This window comes from Giraffa tippelskirchi, chromosome 4, assembly GCF_054371585.1.
Source record: "Giraffa tippelskirchi isolate mGirTip1 chromosome 4, T2T-mGirTip1v1.2.pri, whole genome shotgun sequence".
Classification (NCBI taxonomy): Eukaryota; Metazoa; Chordata; class Mammalia; order Artiodactyla; family Giraffidae; genus Giraffa; species Giraffa tippelskirchi.
Window position 1 is genome coordinate 149,076,340 of NC_137278.1, and position 15,879 is coordinate 149,092,218.

The window sequence follows — 15,879 nt, forward strand, 5'->3', positions numbered from 1 at the left end:
ATACCAGGTGATTATTAAAGTCTGGTGAGTTAATTTGGGTCACAGGAAGAGAGAGGGTCAGATGTGTCTCATTACTAAATTCAGTGCTGCCACCCATTTTCTCTTCTTGGCATACTGCACAAAACAAAAACAATTTCTAGGACAGGAATATCCAAGGCTGATCACTATGAATCCGATCAAGGACTGGAACCTGTGGATAATTCTAAAACTCGGAGGTGAAAAAAAAGCTAAAAACTGTACGGCACTTCTGATTCACTCCCTAAGAGCCACAGAGGAAATAGCACCCCTCTGTGAACACTTATTTCATTGTCACAGGCAGAACTGACTGGTGGTCTCAAGGCTACAGAAAAATATATAGAAACTCCTCCTTACTAAAGTGTTTTGAGCCCCTGGGCTGAATTCTTAGTGCTGAAAAACTAGTGGATGATTATTTGCATCATAAAAGGATGTTTTTATTCTATTCTTTTTCCAGCTTCCCAGAACAGAAATTTTAATGATTTTAAATTTCTTCATTTTAAATGACTTTAATTATCTTTCATTTCATCCTCCAGTATAGAAGCTGACACCGAGTCCTTTTGGTTCCTGAAATGCCTCTGGGATTAGCCCTTTTATTCTATTCTCACTTGAACTAACAAGTTCTGATTACCTCATACCAGGATATAGCCTTTGAAACCTGGGCTCCTTGTTGATAACTTCACATTACACCAATCTACTCTGCAGAATGCTAGTTTACTTCAGGGGCAGGAAGCCTTAGTACAGCACAGCAGAATCATCTGTAGGTTTCTCTCAAAAGTTCCCATCTGCTCCTCACCAAACCTCCTTCTGCTGCCTCCTACCCCAAATCATCGCCGCACTGAACTCAGTGAGATCACTGTCTACTGCAGGAGGACCAGGTGGAGGAAAGAACCAAAAGGCAAACACTAACTTCCCCTAGTTCCTTTTTTCATACAACCTTCTGTTTTTCTCCATTCCCCAGCACATGACCTCTGCCACCACTAGGTAGATAACACTGCCTCTGACACAAGCAATAGCTTAAATAACCACACATACTATCTTTAGACAAAATAATCAAACCCACCAAGTATAAGCGTGCATCTCGGGAAACTACACACACAGTGCTTTCACAGAATTCTCCATACCAACCTTATGTCTTCCACGAAAGACATTTGCAGTAGCTCCTTGGCCTAAAATATCAGATAAAAGCCACAGATGATTAGAAGTGCTCTGCATCTCGGCGTGGTCAGGCGAGCCTCCTGATATACTAAGAGAAAAGAAAAAAAAAATTGCTTGCTTGTTTTAAAGGAATAATAACATTTAAGAAACAAATGTTAGCTACTTGTAGTCTCAAGAAAGAGCATCTATAATTTACTGCTAAACTGAAGTGTACAAACAGTCCAATAAAAATCTAACTTTCCAGCAATATTAGAGACTAAAATGCTGTGTGGGCTCTGAAAAAGCTTTAACCAATGACATCTTACATATTCAGTTTAATTCACTTATTCACACGGCTGAAAAAAATATCTATTTTTCTTCTAATTTTTTCTCTGTCAATGAAAGTGACATTTACCTCCTTAAAATGTTTTGAAAGATTAATCACTGATGCATCATATTTTAAAGTGTTTTAAACAAAATAAGGTAAAATAGAAGAGAAATACAGAAAAAAAACAACAACAAAACTTTCTTTCAGGTGCAAGGCAACACTAACGAAAACAATTGTTACCACTACATAACACTTTCCTAATTTAAAATTTCATCTACCCAGAGCCTGACAACCAGGATTCAAAGGAGACCTTTCAGCCACAAATTCTGAAATTAACTTAAGAATAGTTTTACCAACCTCCAAATATATAAATACACACATACTGAATGTATATTAACAAGTCTTAAAAAATAAGCAGGGGAGACCACGCAGGTTTAGAGGCAAGAAGTATATGGAAAAATCTCTGTACCTTTTACTCAATTTTGCAGTGAACTTAAAACTGCTCTAAAAAAATAAAGTCTATTTAAAAAAAAAAAACCATACCCCTACCCCTGTCCTTCAACATTGTAAAGCTGTGTATCTATAAGGATATTGTAAATACTTGTGCTTTATGATGGAGTAAAAATGAGGTATGCTAAATAGCATAAACACTTGTTCCACCATGCCAACCTAAAACCGATGTAATGTCACATTTAATCTTAACATCCTTTCACAGTAAGTTAGAAACAGATATTCAGGAATGAATTAATGAATGCCAATATTCCAAGTAGGGTTAAGAACACAAAGAATGGGTAGGGTCCAAACTTCAACAATCTTTGATATATTAAGATATATGAATATAATTTTACCCCCATCTAATTCAGATAAATAATTTTATCTGAATATACAGCAATTTATAGGAAATAAGCAGTAAAAAGATTCTGTTTTCAAAATATGACACATTTATCAGCTACTGATATAATAAAATTCTCAAATATCTTTTCAATAATATCTTCAAGTATTTCTCAAGAATGAAAAGCTTCCCTAATTAATGTAACTTTGCTGCTTGAGCTAACTATAACTGACAAATAATATCATTAGGTACCTATGTACATCCAATGGGTAATATAAAACACATTGATAGCTAAGATATGGTGCTCACTATATGCAGATATTAAACAACGGTGTCACAATGGGGAAATGCCTTTTCAAACTATCTACCAATTACCCCACAACAACAGCATGCTATAACATGACTCAGCACACCTAGAAGGTGCTTGCTATATAAATCTTTCCAAAATTTTGACACAATATAAGCAGGCACTCAACAAGTACGAGATTGGTGATCCTACCTTAAGTCTACTTCCTTATACCGTCCAAAATGAAAGTTACCATTTGTCCATAGATGAAAATCGGCTTGGTGACGCCGCATATGGACAAAGTTCCAGGATTTCCAAACTCTACCACTACGTGAATCATTAAACATAATATAATATTCAGCGTTCCACAGCGATAAAAGCCGGGCTTCGGTTACGCACTGACAATGACTGGGGAGAACTTGTTTTGAGGACACCTATTAAAAACATCTGGGAAACGGACTGGAAAATACACTCGTAAGCCATGTCCCAAAGGAAACGTTTGGGGATTTGCATTACATGTATGTACATTAAAAACGTCTTCGGCTTCTAGCTTCCGGTGAGCCAACCCCTGCTGTTTTCATTAAAACCCTAATGACAAGTCTTCTTAATCGTCTGAAAAATCAAACGATCGCGTTCACGCTCGGAAAGACTGGAGAAAGCAGCCAGTCTAACTCCAAGGGAAAGGGGCATCGATGCCCGCCTGCCCGGGCGGCCAGGGCCCAACCCCAGTAACGGATATATCCTCTTTCTCGGTGCCCAACGACACCAGACCCGTGAGGGCCCGGGTCAAAGGGCCGGCCATGGGGCGAGGAGTCCAGACGCAGCGGCCCGGCCCGCGCGACCATTCCGGCCGGCTTCGCACGCCCCGGACACCCGGGAGGCGGTGTCCGCCCAGCCAGGGTCGGGGAGGGCTCGGCCTCGGGTCCCGCTAGGCTCCTCGGGTCGCCCGCCTCGCCTCCGCCCTGACTCAGCACCCCAGTTTCCCACGGGGGCGGGATTGCTTCTCGCGGGCCATGCCTGGCTCCGCAGCCCGTGCCTCACGCGTCTGCAGCCCGTCAGCCCGAGCCGTCCCGGCTTACCTCGCCCGGTCTCCGCCGCTCCACCGCCAGCGGGCTCCCGCGGCCTCCCTGCGCCTCGGGCCACTTCCGGCTTCCAAGCCCTGGACAGAGGCCACGTGACCGACGGCCGGCGCGCGGGTGCGCGTGCGCACTCCCGCCGGACCGGCCTGGGCCTGGGCCTCCGCCGCCAAGGCTGCTCGCACGGCTGGTCCCGCGATTTTCTGTGACGAGGAGCCAGGAGGATGGGTGGGTGTCTGAGTCCGACCCAGTCCACATCCACCGCCTGTCTCCCGCTTACTCTGAGGGTAAAGCCAGAGAGCCCTGCGCAGTGAGCGCAAGAATTCATATTCCCACGCAGCAAATTTCGCCGCTTCCCCCAGTGCAGTGATAGTGGGGCAGACAGATATGGACCGATGATTACAAACATAATAATCACAGCTGTGCAGAATACTGACACGTGCGGGACCATCGCTGCAGGGATCGATTCGTACGTATTTTAAAGACCACGTTGGCTGCAGGGGAGCCAGATTATCGAATGTAAACAAGCTCATTTAATTCCCTCTTTTTAGAGAGTGTTTTGGGCTTCGCTGGTGGCTCAGATGGTAAAGTGTCTGCCTGCAACACGGAAGACCCAGGTTCGATCCCTGGATCGGGAAGATCCCCTCGAGAAGGAAATGGCAACCCACTCCAGTACTCTTGGCTTGGAAAATCCCATGGACAGAAGAACCTGTCTGGCTCCAGTCCATGGAGTCGCGAAGAGTCGGACACGACTCCGCAACTAACACTTTAAGTCCGTAAGCCTGTTTTTATCATATATCATAGGTACAAAACGGAGATAACAAAAGTCCACTATAATGTTTGTTACAAAGGAATTTACATTATTAAACTTTTAAACAATATTTAGTGATGGAATCATTCTAACAACGGTCTATTCACGCTTACAATTCCCACTAATTTTAGTTCACCCCTATCTAATGCCAAGGAAAAGGCCTTGAGTCCAAGTTCCTTACAACAGTATAACCTACATCTCAAAGTTGAATGGGAGAAAATGTGATTAGCTGAAGGCCTTGATTCAAAATGTTTACTCCATTAAGTGAGGAACACTGAAATACTTTTTCTGGAAGATCAAGCCATTTGTGAAGCATTTAATGTTAGTATTTAAGATTTAAATAAACTGTTAGGCCCAGAACTATATCAGGCCTCATAAAACTTGTAGTTCCATAGTTAAGACATACAAATCCCTGTCTTTTTGCCTCAGTGAGGCTTTGTTAAGGTAAGATTCACCCTTGAGACAATTATTGGGGGGTTTGCTTTTGGAGACTGTTATACAATACAGGTAAGGCAATTTATGATGAAACAGTTTCCTAATTGCTATGGCACCCCCTAACTGAAGTGCTCTAGACAACTTCAAGGAAGGACTGAATTATTACACATGATTAGATAACATGAAGTTTTAACCTCTATTATAGATTCTTAATGCCCCTGTTTGGATTTCTCTTAGCCCTGAACACTTGTGAATCTTCTGAAGGGCTTTAAAGAGCCAGGAAGGGAAAAAAAAAAAAAAGAGCCAGGAAGGAAGGAGTTGTCACCTTTATATATATGGAATAAACAGTACAGTTAACAATGGCTATTGGGGGCTTCCCAGGTGGTTCAGTGGTAAACAATCTGCCTGCCAAACAGGAGACTTGGGTTCGATCCCTAGGTCAGGAAGATCCTTTGGAAAAGGAAATGGCCACCCACTCCAGTATTCTTGCTTGTAATATCCCATGGACAGAGAAGCCTAACAGGTTACAAAAGAGTATATAAAATAGCATGGGGTCACAAGAGTCAGACATCACCTAGTGACTAAACAACAGTAGTTATTATCAATAAGCAGATGCTGCAGTAAGCTTTTTTCATGTTTAACTTACTGAATTCTTAGTTACCATTATTTCCCCCATTTTACAGATGGGTAAACTGGGGCAGAGAGAACTTATCTAATTGTCAGGGGTTTTAAAACCAATTACTGGCATAACTGCTATCTGAACCTACTAAATCTGGATCCCGAGCCTGTCTAAGCTCTTAACTACTACGCTATGCAATTCAGTATACTCTGAACAATCAGTTCAAAGATCATTGCAATATATGCAATGATCTCTCCCACTGTACAGGGGAACTTGTCAAAGGAACAATAGCTCTCACTCATCTACTTTCAAAATCATTTTTATTGAAGTACAGTCATCCCTCAGTATCCACATAGGATTAGCTCCAGGACCCCCAGATACCAAAATCCTTGGATGCTCATTTCTTATGTAAAATAGCATAGTATTTGCATGTAATCCATGCACATGCTCCCACATACTTTAAATTATCTCTAGAATACTTACAATACCTAATACAATGTAAATGCTATATAAATAGTTCTCAAGTACAGCTAATTCAAGTTTTGCTTTTTGAAACCTTCTGGAAATTGTGTTTTCCAAATATTTTTGATCTAAGGTTGGTTGAATCCATGGATGTGGAACCTGCACATACAGAGGGCTGACTGTATAATATACATCTCACTGATCTCTTTTTACAATTAACTGTTAACTTAGTTTAGCACCTTTATTCTATGATGTTAGGAAAATGTTTAAAATCATTTCTGGATTTAACCACAGGAGAATATTTATATAAAATTCAGGATACAATTTTAGGAAATTTAGAAGACCACTGAAGCCCATCCATGAAACTTCTAGGGACCACATGGGCCAAAGGTTAAAAAAATCCTTAGCCACCCTAAAACCTTACTTGGGAGTTTGGAATTTAAACTTAAATGATGACTATAGTAATTCTGCTGTTCAGTTTTGTCTATCTTTTCTTAATTTTCCAATAGTACTACTGGTCTGATCGTCTTGGTTTCTTGCATGAAAGTGAAAATGTTAGTTGCTCAGTTGTGTTTGACTCCTTGCAGCACCATGGACTGTAGCCTGCCAGGCTCCTCTGTCCTTGGAATTCTCCAGGCAAGAATACTGGAGTGGGTAGCAATTCCCTTCTCCAGGGGATCTTCCCGACCCAGGGATTGAACCCAGGTCTCCTGAACTGCAGGCAGATTCTTTACTGTCTGAGCCACCAGGGAAGGTTTCTTGCATAGTTATGAATAAAAATAGGGGAAGGCAGGGGAACTAAACCGGCAGCTACTACTTATAAGCATTATAAACACACAGGTATATTGTGCCCTAAGTAAATCTAGTTAAGATGGAAAATATTAGATTTTTAATTCTATCAACATATGCACACAGGCTTTTTGTAGTGCATTTGAAAAAAGATTCTAAATTATTTACTAGAACAAAGTAGGATATACTCTTTTAGGAGCATAATTAAATCATCCAGACATTCATACAGTATGTGCAGTCCCTGAAATGGAAAATCACGGAGAGATGAAAAAATAAGGCTCAAGTATTTAAAATAACTCCAAAAGACTCGATATATTTCACTACATAAAATTTATTTGCTTTTTTTTTTATAAAAAATGTATAACACCAGCACCTACTCTTCAATCAGTTAATTTATGAAACCATTCTGTTTTGTAGAATACACATTGGCATTGAAACAGTTTAAGGAAATGTAATAGCTATCTACAGAAAAATTAAATTTTGATTTTATTCCCCCCACACTTTTTTATGAGTCTGCACACATAAATGAAAACAGTTTATGAGTCTGCACACATAAAACAAAAATTTAAATTTTCAAACATTTTATATTCAGTAATGAAAAAGTAGTTTTCTTGCTATGGTCTTTATAAAGGACTTAAAAGTTTCAAGTTAAAAAAAAAGGTACTAGGATAACTCTGCTGTATCTTACAACAGCATTTTTATATAGAACGATTTAATCGGCATGCAACTTCTCTATGTTGTCACATACCTGTAATTTAGGGAAAATTACACCCATTTTACAGAAAAAAATCCCAATACATATACTGCAATAAGCTCAAAGCAATGTTAAAAAGACCAGTGTGAACGGCACACAAAAACTTGTTTCTTTATAAATTATTAACTGGAATTCCTGATCATGAAGTAGGCACGGGGAGATCTAGTCCTCAGGGCTTTGCTCTCTGGAAGAACACCTGTAAATAAAGTATTAGTTCAATTAGTACTGATGTCAGATGATTATCACCTTTTACCTGAAGAAGGGCTCCACGTTACTGGGTGCTAGTCACTCTTCTAAAACATTTCATATACTCCATAAATCCACACATAATACAAGTCAAAAACTTTCTCTTCTGGACAACTTGATAAAGTCTAGAGATAACTAATGTTGCCATTACTCAATTGGGAAACTAGTGAAAATATGGTGCTGCCTCCAGTGCTATGAGTCAAGCAGTGAGAGGAAAACATGCTCTTGACAACAGTTTGCTGACTGGCACTACTGTCAAAGTTAATGCTAGGAAATTGCTGACTGGCACTACTGTCAAAGTTAATGCTAGGAAATTAAATTTTGAGGAAGAAACAAACAAGTTAAAGCTAAAGATAGCAGGTGTTATCCCTTAACTATTTATTTATTTGATTATAAAAAATACTTCCAATTTAACATTTAAGACTATGAATGTGTAGGCTAGAGGCTGTGCTAAGCACTGGCTCAATATTACTCCCTTCCATAGTTGGGTTCATGTTAAGTAAGCATCAGAAAGAGTAAATAGAAGGCAGTAAACTCATTATGGATAAAGACCACATTTGTCATTATATCCGTACCACCTAGTAGAGCAGACATTCACGTAACAATTATTAACTATCTATTGACTAAGTGGAGAGAAAAGAATCATCACTATATAAGCAAAAGATAGCCTTATATAGAGGCCACAATTAAGATGAGCCTCGAAGAATGGGTAGAATTCCTAAAGAAGAGTGCTAATAAGGCAGAATATTTGAAGAACAGCAGGAACAGTAAGGGATATTCCTGCAAGAGAAAATGAAAAGGTAGTCTGAGCTCAGAATCTGAAAAAAAAAAAGCACCTAAATGCCAAATTAAAGAATATGTTACTGTTTAGTCAACAGTTAAGCATATGAAGATCATGAAGAAGAGGAATGAATTTCAGAAAACTGTTCAATGTTTTCAAATGGATCAGCTTGGATAGAACAAGGGAAGGGAAATCAGAGTGAGAGAATAGAAGCCTACACCAGAGTGGCAGCAGGGGAGACAGAAAACAAGTGAGAAAGCAAGGAGGAAACAATCAGCAAGATCTAAGGATTAATCAGATAGGAACAGAGGAGGCTCAAAAGAAGGAACTTTCTTTTTTTTCCAACTAGAAGAATAACGCCCTAGAGAAGTTGCGCTTGGGAGGAAGACTTTATCAATGCTGTTGGGATGAATATACTTGGAGCACAAGCCTCCTACAATGTACCTAGACTTGCTGGAACAGATACCTCTAACAGAGTTACAATTTATTTTTAGTCCTTTAATCCAGTGTGATGATCAGTTACTTAACAGAGCTTACTTCCACAGGTACTTTGCTTTTATGGGGAATTGGGAAAGGGGAGGGTTCCCAATGATAAACAGTAACTCTCTTCTCACAAACTCTTTGGTCAGTTTAAGCTGACAAACTATTACTAGGGGAAAAACTGGCAAGGGAAGATGGTAGAACCAAAGTTGAAGGATAGCACACTTATTTATCAGTGAAGTCCCTTGACTTGAATGCCTTTGGCAAAAGGACCAGGGAGCCATTAAGTTACTTATCACTAAGAAATTTAGCACATGCTTTACCCTGAAATTTGTTGAAGATAATTTAAAAAGTAAAGAACAGTTCCTTAAGCTGTCACACTGTAACTTTAATTCCAGACCATAAGCTCCTTGTCGGCAGGGAAAATCACTCATACCAGTATCTACAGCAGTTAGAATAGTATGTTACATAACAAGGCAGTCACAGAGTACTGACTGAATGACTAGCTGGGTGAGGGCAAGATAGCTGTTTCATGGATTTAACTGTAAAAATGAATACCAAACAAATACTTGGAGGTTGGTTTGGTTAATTCAGTGGTTTTATGAATGTAAAAAGAGCCTTAATGGCCAAATCTGAGGATTCTACTTTTTGTCCATTTTGCAAATTCCAAAGTTTCAAGATACGATATAACCAAGTAACTCATACTTCTGTTTTTTTATTTTTAGTTCCTTACTTTCAACTCAATATGGGCAGTTCTTAAATATTACTTGCTCTCCCAATTCTCTAGTTCCTATTTAGTTACATCACAAAACTGTAAAAGGAAATGACATTTTCATATCAACATGGTCAGGCATATACAATTCAGTGTGCTTATCTAACTTCCTCTAACCTTGTGTAGGAGCTCAGCTGAAAGGGCCTTCACATAAAACTGAAGTGTCGTAATAGCTATTAATTGTGGATTCTTAGAAGCAGGTTTTAGAGCAAAGAGATTCCCAAACATGCAACTGTGTAACTGTTGGTCAAACTACAGTATGATACAGTATCCTGTAGTATGTACTGGCTCTGAAACATCACCTAATTGTATGAAGATATGTAAGTTTTCTAAATACCTACCTTTAAGTAGTTCTTAAAAACTTTAGCATCAGGTTGCTGAAGCGCTTGACAAAACTCCTGAGGGGCCATGAGGGGAGGAGAGAGAAAAGAATTAGTCATTTGTATTAAATTCATCAAAATTCAAAACCACAATATTCTTTTAAAATTGTGATAATAAAATCATAAAACTGACCATCTTAACCACATATACAGTACAGCACTGTTAACTATACGCACTGTTATGCACCAGATCTCAAGAATTTTTCATCTTGCAAAACTGAAACTCCACACCCAGTGAACAAGTCCCCATTCCCCCTTCCTCCCCAGTCCCCGCCCCCTTGCTACCAACATTCTACCTTCTAAGAGTTTGACCACTTTAGATACTTCATTTAAGTGGAATAATGCAGTATCTGTTTTTGTGATTGGCTTATTTCATTTAGCATAACGTCCTCAAGATTCATCCATGTTGTAGCATATGACAAAATTTTCCTTTTTGTCTTAAAGGCTGAACCGTATCCGTTCTACGTATACACCACATTTGGCTTATCCGTTCACCCGTCAACAGACACTCAGGTTGCTTCACATCTCCAGTATTCATATTACAATTATCAAAATTAACCTGAACAGTTCCTCACCAAAAAGGTTATATGACATTTTCAAATGTAATACTTTTCAGACAGGCTGTTTTCACTTTAGAGAACATGGCTCTTCTGGGGAAGATGGACTCTTGCCTCAGAAGGGTGAGTGGGACAAAAATTACATGGCTGCGGCTGTTCTCATCTAGTGAAAGGGTAACTGGAGGAGCCAGACAGAACGAAAAAGAGAAAATTCTCTTCAATAGAATTGTGCAGGAAGCGCAGTCAGATGGCATATGAGAAAAGGAAAACTGGGAATCATTATCTTTTACTAGCAAATTATTAGATAGAAATATAATAACTTTGCTTCATTTAGGAATCTAGGAAAACTATTTGAGCTATTCAAAACTGAATGGTATCTTTCTGTTTCTGATGCATTAAGATCATAAGTAATTAGTAACATACTGTTTTTATAAAATATTAATTTACTTATGAAACAAATGGTAAATGAGAAAATTAATATCCAAGTTAAAGATATGTCATAGAATTAGAGATCATAAATTCATTAAAAATGAATTTTGTGAGTACTCTTATGTGAGGTCTATTTTTCATTCAATTTTTTCAGTGCCTCTTATAAAACAGCATTATAAAATACTATTGCTGAAGAAACAATCCTTACAATCTACACAAGAGATCCTAACTCTAGTGTCAATCGGGACTTTGATACCTCATTAGAACTATGTGCTATTGCACAAGAGGTCTGGATAACTAGATGCTCAGAAAACAACTGGATGCCATCATAAAAATGACTGTGCCACTTACCTCAAAATATGATTTCAAATTCACAAGCTAAAAGTAACCACCTGGCACAAACCTTCAGACCACGCATTCATGTGCCACAGTCCCCTCTGGCAGTCTGGGGGAGCCTATTAGACCACTTTCAGAATGTTTTAAAAAAATACTCTTAAAATACATGGGGTTACAAAGGAAACTAATGATAATGAATTATGCTTATAAAATATATTTGTGATATGTGGCATAATAAGACTTACTGACTTAGATAACAAGGTCTAGTAGCTATTTCAAGATCTCTGGAACAATGTAATGTGATATAAAAATATCTGTGATTCCTAGGAGTGACAAAGTCACAGGCAATGTGAATACTACTATGATCTGTCACCTACACAATGGTAGGAAATTAAATTTGTTAGACTAAAAAGAAAAATGACATTTTTTTTTTTCCATTCAATTTCACAGACCCTCTGATATTTGGACTTTGGCTATCCGATGTGTATTAAGTCAAGGTAAATGTAATAGTTCTGGCCTTCGTTTTTCTTTTAAAGTCTTTTTATTGATTTTGTTACAATAATGACTATGTTTTGGTCTTTTGGCCAAGAGGTATGTGGGATCTTAGCTCCCTGACCAGGGATAGAACCTGTACCCCCTGCACCAGAAGGTGAAGTCTTAACCACTGTACCACCAGGGAACTTCCAGGTTTGGCTTTCTCCAATCAAAATTTAAATTGAATTACAGTGGCTCAGTGGTAAAGAATCCACCTGCCAAGCAGGAGATGCAGGTTCAATCCCTGGGTTGGGAAGATCCCTTGGAGAAGGAAATGGCAACCCACTCCAGTATTCTTGCCTGGGAAATCCCATGGACAGAGGAGCCTGGTGGGCTACAGTCCATGGGATCACAAAGAATCGGACATGACTGAGGGACTAAACAACAACTTCTTTAATTAAGATTAAGAGGAAAATCTGCTATGACAGCTCTTACCTGAATTATCTCTGGAGCTACTTGCAAGGAAGGCAGGTATTCCTGTTGAAGATACTGAACACATTCTGGGCCCTGAAAATTAAATTGGAACAATATATGAATACTTTAAATACAAGATGGTATTGTGATTAAGAACACAGATTCTAAAGCCAGACTGCTTTGAAGCCTGGCTCTGGCTAACTTCTCCTTGACTCTCTAGCATCCAACAGTGTTAACCAGTCTTCTCTTTCATGACTCTATTCCCCTAACTTTCATACCTTTGGTCCTACTTCTAGCTTTCTGTCAACTCTTGCTTTAGCCAAAGTTCTTTTTGTCCTGGTCTTAGAAAGTCTCATTCATTCCTACTACTACTCCATCTTAACAAACTACAACCTGAGAACTCCAAAACCAGTATTTAGTTCTAACTGCTTTTGACTCATGTTTCTAAGTGTTCTACGTACATTTTTTTCTATCTAGCTATTCTAAATTACAATCACTGCCTACTGACTTCCCAACTTTTCACATGTAACACATACCTAGTCCCAATTTGGTTTTTAGCTACTTTACCCCTATACTTTAGTTAAACAGGATAACATTATTTTCTACTAAGTCTACACTGCAACACCTGATCTGTCTTCCTACAGCTGTCACAGTATCTCTGCCCAGCGTGCCAGCTCCTCCTGGTCAGTCTAATGAATCCACAGTTGTTTCAGTCTATAAAAAAACAGAAAAATACTCCCTCTTTTTGGTATTGACTTATATACTGCCTCGGCAGATCTGCTCATTCATCTTTAGTCCCACCATGTTACACTTAATACAAATGGATTAATTTACTATTCCTCTATTAAAGTACTTACTTAACACATCCAATTGAGTTTTTAAGTATTGGTCTCCCCAATTCTAAGTGAAAGTTGCTTAGTCGTCTCCGACTCTTTGCAACCTCATGGATAGCCCATGGAATTCTCCAGGCCAGAATACTGGAGTGAGTAGCTGTTCCCTTCTCCAGGGGATCTTCCCAACCCAGGGATTGAACCCAGGTCTCCCACATTGCAGGCGGATTCTTTACCAGCTGAGCTACCAGGGAAGCCCAATTCTAAGCTCCATAAATGTTGGGGCACTTTTTATCATGTTTATATAGGACCCTTGCAGCCCCAAAACATAGAGCCCTTTGTCCCTAGCACATAATAGGTGTAGAGAAAATGTTGAATTGAAAACCCTTCAAGTCTCTCTTGGAATCAAAAATTCAAGTTCAGACAAGGGAGTGGGATGTACGGAAACTCTGAACAAAACCTCAAGTGTTTATTTTGGGTGGCTGAGGGAAGTTGCTGCTCACTAGATGACTTCAGCTATGTAGGACTGCTAGTCCTGTGCTGGCATCCTGGCTTTGAGAAGTCGGAGACAGAAATCTTTGTTAAAAAAAAAAAGGACCCGATTTTCAAATGCTGGCAACCAATTCACTAGTTAAAAACACTATATAAAACAAAAAACACACCAGCTAGATTCAGCCCAGAATCACTCAGGATTTATACAAATTGTTAGGTTAACAAGGGGACTACAAACTTCTGAAGTAGTGAAGTGCTCTAACCAACCTGTAACACTAAGAAGTTGGACAAATCTGTGAAGAACCTACCAGTTAGTGAAACCTGGGATTGTGAAATTCTGGTTAAGATTTTTCTTACTGTTTGTCAAACCAAACAAATATACATTTTAACTTTCCGGTTATCCCAAATGTGAAAGACAACAAAGGATACTACTACTTTCGTTCAACCCCACCCTCACATCCAAGATAGTCGAAAGCAAAGTTAATCAATTTTCATAAAAGATAGTTTTCAAGAACAAGACATACTCAATGAAAACTATAAAAAATTAACATGCAAGCTGGAAATAAGGGGGCACAAAGCTTACCCGTTTGAGATGAATTGTTTTCAGTGTAACCGCACACTCAGATAAAGCCTATGAAAAGCAAGTTTAAGAAATTTAATATAGTCAATTCTTAAATACTGATCCTACATTTCTTTCCCTCGCTATGTTTATTAACATTTACTGCCAAAGAAAAGATGGAGAAAGGAATGGTAACAGACAGGCAAAAGGAACAAATGGGCTAGACAGAAAAATACAAAAATGCTGTCTTAACATAGTGTATTATAGTTAAGAAATCAAGCTTTTACTTGGTCCTAGGGAAATGAGTAAAGGGCAACTGCTTGACATTAAGCATTCTAAAGATGAGATTTGGGGAAACTATTGAATGAGGAAGAGAAAGTTACTCTCTTAATGATTTAGAAAAAAAAACAACAACATTAAGCACAAGTTTTAGAATGAAAGAAGTGGTAGGAAGCTAGTAACCCAATCAAGCTTTAAAGAATGTTTGCATCATGTACCCTTTCACAGTCCTAGAAAAAGTCCTGGTTATTAAAACTGGAGGAGCTAGATTTTATACAGTCAACTTTAATATCAAGATTTAGTAAGAATTCACAAAAGGTCAAAAAGGTATCACCAATGTTTAAAAAAAATTTAATGAATATTCTAATTTGAAATTATTATTATTTTTTAAAGGCACTGAAATCTAATATAATCAGTCTGGCATTAAGGAAGAAATTGTGAGTTAGAACACATGAGATCTAAGAAGGTCTAAAGAGATTCCTAGGTGCTTACCAATACTGTTTGTGCATCTGCCAGGTCAAAGGTTTGTTTTAAAGGTGCTAGGAAACATGCGGGGACAATGTGCTTATAAACAAAATCAGCAAATCCCACTGGTCCATCTTTACCTCCTGTTAAGAAAATTCAAATTTTCATCTTGTATAATAATGAAGTCATTTAATTTATCACCAGTGAAAATCAACTCCCAGCTCCTGTCTATGTTAGGACTAGGATCCCATTTCATCTCTATCATCTTAGGAAACAGGTTGGCGAATGAAGAATTTTTTTTAAATTATATTTATTTTTGACTGTGCTGGGTCTTTGTTGCTGCATGGCCTTTTCTCTAGTGAGGCACGGGCTCTAGGGCATGTAGGCTTCAGCAGTTGAGGCACGTGACCTCAACAGTTGCAGCTCCCGGGCTCTTGAGCACAGGCTCAATAGTTGTGAGTGCACGGGCTTAGCTGTTCCAAGGCATGTGGGATCCTCCTGGACCAGGGATCAAACCTGTGTCTCCTGCATTGGCAGGTGGATTCTTTTACCACTGAGACACCAGGGGAAGCCCCAAGATTTTTTAAAAAAGAATTATCTTACCCCAGAGTTCTACCAACTTGGAAAGGATAATAAAACATGTTTTCTGAGCAATGGGATCTGGATATTCGACTGCTCCTTGAATAACAGTAACCAGCACTCGTTCTACATTCTCTGCACCTGAAGAGAAAAACCTGAGTTCAATCTGAAAAAGAACTAGAAAGGCAGCCTGAAGTTCTGA

At 38.9% G+C, this 15,879-nt stretch overlaps 2 protein-coding genes and 1 long non-coding RNA gene across 31 annotated transcripts in view; 1 reads left to right on the forward strand and 2 right to left on the reverse strand.

Annotated features, from left to right (window-relative positions):
• Positions 1-3,758, reverse strand: part of TBK1 (TANK binding kinase 1) — a 47,175-nt gene extending 43,417 nt beyond the window's left edge. For 5 of the 8 annotated variants that reach the window (XM_081588873.1, XM_081588869.1, XM_081588868.1 and 2 more), the window contains exons 1-2: positions 3,678-3,758; positions 1,144-1,261 (exon numbers count right to left, since the gene is read on the reverse strand). In XM_081588873.1, coding sequence (XP_081444999.1) covers positions 1,144-1,230 — 87 coding nt within the window. In that variant the 5' untranslated portion in view covers positions 1,231-1,261; positions 3,678-3,758. Of the gene's footprint in view, positions 1-1,143; positions 1,262-2,811 lie in introns of all 8 variants that reach the window. The other 3 variants (XM_081588871.1, XM_081588866.1, XM_081588870.1) reach the window with 2 other exon arrangements.
• A 27-nt stretch (positions 3,759-3,785) lies between these two features.
• LOC145545132 (uncharacterized) lies at positions 3,786-4,555 on the forward strand. The gene is made up of 2 exons (XR_014081882.1): positions 3,786-4,143; positions 4,226-4,555. It is a non-coding gene; the product is annotated as an uncharacterized LOC145545132 (long non-coding RNA).
• A 2,550-nt stretch (positions 4,556-7,105) lies between these two features.
• Positions 7,106-15,879, reverse strand: part of XPOT (exportin for tRNA) — a 155,327-nt gene continuing 146,553 nt past the window's right edge. For all 22 annotated transcript variants that reach the window (XM_081588897.1, XM_081588912.1, XM_081588907.1 and 19 more), the window contains 6 exons: positions 15,702-15,818; positions 15,126-15,241; positions 14,379-14,426; positions 12,495-12,566; positions 10,165-10,221; positions 7,106-7,740 (listed from right to left, as the gene is read on the reverse strand). In XM_081588897.1, the coding sequence (XP_081445023.1) occupies positions 7,714-7,740; positions 10,165-10,221; positions 12,495-12,566; positions 14,379-14,426; positions 15,126-15,241; positions 15,702-15,818 (437 nt within the window). In that variant the 3' untranslated portion in view covers positions 7,106-7,713. The remainder of the gene's footprint in view (positions 7,741-10,164; positions 10,222-12,494; positions 12,567-14,378; positions 14,427-15,125; positions 15,242-15,701; positions 15,819-15,879) is intronic.